Source organism: Anneissia japonica, unplaced genomic scaffold (assembly GCF_011630105.1).
Source record: "Anneissia japonica isolate Jap-2015-1 unplaced genomic scaffold, ASM1163010v1 scaffold40991_len6780_cov154, whole genome shotgun sequence".
NCBI lineage: Eukaryota > Metazoa > Echinodermata > Crinoidea > Comatulida > Comatulidae > Anneissia > Anneissia japonica.
Window position 1 is genome coordinate 1 of NW_022730375.1, and position 4,425 is coordinate 4,425.

General features: G+C 34.2%; 1 protein-coding gene across 1 annotated transcript in view; it reads right to left on the reverse strand.

The window, feature by feature from the left end:
* Nucleotides 1-126: 126 nt before the first annotated feature.
* The window catches only part of LOC117114902 (28S ribosomal protein S35, mitochondrial-like), a gene marked incomplete at its 3' end in the record, with an annotated part of 5,642 nt that continues 1,343 nt past the window's right edge, over nucleotides 127-4,425 (reverse strand). Inside the window, 5 exon segments of the mRNA XM_033258516.1 lie at nucleotides 127-236; nucleotides 643-785; nucleotides 1,637-1,697; nucleotides 2,343-2,510; nucleotides 2,722-2,792. Of these exon segments, the coding sequence (XP_033114407.1) occupies nucleotides 127-236; nucleotides 643-785; nucleotides 1,637-1,697; nucleotides 2,343-2,510; nucleotides 2,722-2,792 (553 nt within the window).

The window sequence follows — 4,425 nt, forward strand, 5'->3', positions numbered from 1 at the left end:
TATTATCTTATGCAAGTAACTTTCAATTATTTGTTAATAGTTTTTTAAAAGTTTGAACATTTGAGGTCGTTCTCATATTGAGGTTTAGGTTATTCCAGACAATGACAATCATTATATATATTTTACCTATCTGTAGTAATTGTAATAGTGTTTGTTTCTCTGTTGTATCTCTCACCAACTAGCTGAATCAATTTCCATCGAGCATGTTTATCTAGAGGAAGTGAATCCAGGCTCACCTAATGACAAAAAAGAATATTTTCAAAAATCTAATTTTTAATTAGTATGCAGGAATGTCTGAAGACTTAATCAACATAGCGGAAATCCTAAAAACAAAATAACTGAATAGAAAGTCAAACACTGTGTTATCTACTGTTCGTATACAGGTACTGTTCTGAGATAATATTTTGATAAATAATGTACAAATCATAATATAATTTTTTGCAAAATTTAAGAAAAAAATTTACCCGTACATTGTACTCATTGCACAGGTTGAATTCCAGGCCTAAGTTTTTGCACAGCAAATATATAACACTGGCCTACTAATCTGTCTTACATCAGACATGCTCCCTGAATACGTTTTCATTGAGGCATAGCCATATTGCAGCAAAGGGCGGAAATTTGAGCTACTGAATGGAGCGTTACCTTAATGGATACAATCCTTGCATCTGGATGACGGACCGAAGGACCCGAGCGAATATAATCCGACACTTCTACTTCTACTGGAAACATCTTCTGGCACAGTTCAGCATCTTCTTTCAACTCATTTGGCCATTGTGTACATAATTCTGTAGATTCAAAGTATAACAGTTATGTCGGCCTGTAGTGTTGGGGGAAGGTGGGGTTAAGGGGTTATGACGAACTGCCCAAAAACTGAAGGTCTGCACTTAAAAACAAAAAAATTGATATTTGTAGATATATTTACAATGTTCTGCAGAATATCGAAGATCATACAAGCCAGAAGTATTTCAAGTCGGCATGTCCCAGTGTTGTGGTTTTGTTATTGTATAATGGTTTCCAAAGGGTCCACTTTCCACTGAAACGAACCTCCCACAAATTAAGTCACGCTACGGGCCTGTTATGTCAAAACTATAATACAAATATATATCTGTATATTACCAAAGTTAACTAGCTGGCACAACTATTGGCCAAGCAGTTAAGTATGGAGAACTGCAACCCATAGTCATAATATCAATGTGGGTTCGAGTAGTAGGCTTGTCCATTGGCATACCTAGGAGCCTTGAATTGGAGGGGGGCATACCCAGGAGTCTTGAATTGGGGAGGGGGGACTGATAGGAGGTAGTACAAAGGTGAAATTGGGGCTCATTGTGTAAATGAGGGAACATTAGCTAGCAATTGTTTTTTCCCCTCCCCTGAGGGAGGGGAACGACTGGGGGTACTAACATTTTTTGGGGGAAGCATGGTCTCCTACAAACCCCCTTGATATGCCACTGGGCTTTTGAAATGAACAGGAAAAACTAGTGTACACCAGTGGTTCTCAAACATTTTGGCCAACGACCCCAACAATTTGCCGTGACCCACTTCCCAGGATGTTAAAAAACAGATACTCAAAATATTTCATTAACTCTCGTTGAACAAAATTGAAGAAAAGTAATGCTGAAGAGTCCAGAAAAGTTACCTTTTAAAGCTGCACATTGTTTCTTGATGGCTGGAGGTGTTAGATGTAGAAAATTTGGAATCTGAAAGAAAGGACAGAAGTTTGTGGTTAAAACCTCTATAACAGTACTAAAATGGTTTAAGCTTCTTACAAGGATAAATAGCTAAAAGCAGATGACCTCTACTTTCTTATTACCATCACATAGCAGCACTAAAACTCTGGAGCAGCTTACCTTCTGTTGTTCTAGACCAGACTGACTAGACAATTGTTTTTAAAACTTAACTTCCAATGTTTGTACTGTATCATAAACTATTATATTTTCGCTTTATCGCTGATAGTGTACTTGCATTACATCACATCACAGTGGTATCAAACAATGCAGCAGTGGTGTTTTCTTCTGCATTTCCTTTTCCTTGGTTACAACCAAATTATTATAGGGTAACATAATTTCAACAATTTTTCCACCACCAACTCTTACAGTATTGTTTTCTTTTTACAAGTTTAAGTTATTTTAACAATTTATCTCAAAATCTACATAAATTACATTCATAATGTTATTGTTAAGTACACAGTTTTTAAAATATCATTTTGTAGTTGAAGTTCTACCAATTATAAAGTGTAACAAGACATATTATGTCAACCTTATGTTAGGATAAAATAAGCACAAATGGTATATTGCACTATACTGTATATCTACTGTAGATCCACTACACTACTTTTCACCTACCTTGAGAAGTTCAGCATTGCCATATTTGTGTGGTGGTATGCCTCTTTTTACAGGATAACCCATTCTTATCGGAAGAGGCACTGCGGACCACTTGAAAGAAGCTGCTGTAGGGTACACGTCTGACCACTCCTGATCCTCATGCATCTTCAACTCTCGAGGTGGCGGTAACTTCAATTTCAATGGATTAATAGTATAATTAATATGAAATGTATTTATTATTATTAATATTATTATTTTATTTACTATTGTTTCTATCATTTATATTATCTTTATCACCATTATTTCTATCATCACATTACCATTAAAATATCCATTATTAATTAAAATACAGTATTTATGAAATGTTAAAATTATTGTTTAAAAAAGGTTGCAAACTTACCGGTTGCTTTCTACGTAGACGCAAATCCAATGCCCTCATTGCCTTACCTCTTTGAGAGTGGTGTGAAGAACCTAATATTACAACAATCAAACTTGTTTGAATAAACATAACAACATTTAAAAAAAAATATTAAACACTAATACATTAATTCTGAGCATTCATTTGCATATACCTCAGCAATTTTATTAAATTATTCAAATTTTAAATACATTACAATTATACAAAATCCATGGTAGACAAAATAAATATTTTAGCTTGTAGTGAAAAATCTAGCACACTGTAGAAGTCAAAACAATTTAGGTATTTCTGAATAAATTAAGTTTATATTTTCTTTAGCTTTGTAATTAGTGACATGGATCCAATTAACTTAGTTATAAGATCTGCTTTGGTTAAGGCTAGGATTATCAACACCAATCATATTACCACAAAATCCTTGCACATGGGGATTTCAGATAAAATCAGAAATTAATCCAAAATATTATTTTGTATATTTGATTTTAATGATAGGTTACAAAGTCCAAGGAACAAGTCCAAGTATAATGAGGTCGTCACAAATTCCTATCTTTAGTTTTGTCTGGCACCCTAAAAAATGGGTGGCAGACACTTTGTAGCCCAGACTGCTACAGAGTTACGAAATGTCCGCAGCAGAGATATTCGAAAAATTTGGCTTACGAAATGTCATCTCCTCAAACAAAGACATACTATAGTAAACGTACATAGGAAATTAATGGGGGAGTTTTACGATACTAGCTGGAGCCAGGTCCTAAAAATAGTAGTACAGTTAAACCTGCCTAAGCTAACTTTGCCTAACTCGAATAATTTTCAAGTCAAACAAACTTATTTTACATGCCAAATTGTTGTGTTTTCCATTAATTAACAATCTGTTATCAAGATTTTTATCAAGTCAAATTTTATCGAAGTCGAACAATTTTTCAATGGCATTTTGGATTCGACTTGGGCAAGTTCAACTGTAACGTGAATCCCCGAATAAACACTGTGGCGCTTATAGAAATTTTTTATTCGAGAGCGGCGCTTACTGTATTGTGTGCAGTTTGTTACTTTTGCACATTTTTAATTGCTGTGTTGTTTCCAAGTCGTTTCAAACTGTGCACATCAGTATGCAAACTGCACAAGGATTCTTTCAGCAATTATTGTAAAATGTGACATTTAAATTTATTAACTGATATTGATAACTTATTATTAGCTTATGATTCAACATAATGTATTTTTTGGAGATATACAACAATTTTCCGATTTTTTAAGCGATTGGAATTTGCAATAATAAAAGATAGGCTATGTTAGGCACCACACGATGCGTGACGTCACACACTTCAATTAGTGTCATTAGCCAAGTTCAGCCAAGCGTATTTTTGTCAACAAAAGGCCTTAAGAAAATATTCATATAAAATGCTTTTTGATTGGTTGAGACGTTTCCATCAGGTCAATCAGGTCACTCAGGGGTCGAAGTAGTACACCATTTTGATTTTTTCCGAAATCGGTCAACTTTATCAATTTCATTAAAATTTGTTGTTTTTTCCAGAGAATTGCGAGTAATAAAGTTCAATTTTTTAATAACAAAGATTAGTTTAGGTATATATATCTGAAAGTTTATTTGCCAAATATGAATATAATATGAGGCGTACAAATATTTTTTTTTGGCACCGCAAAACCGACGATCAGCTGTTGATCGGCCATCGTGTACAC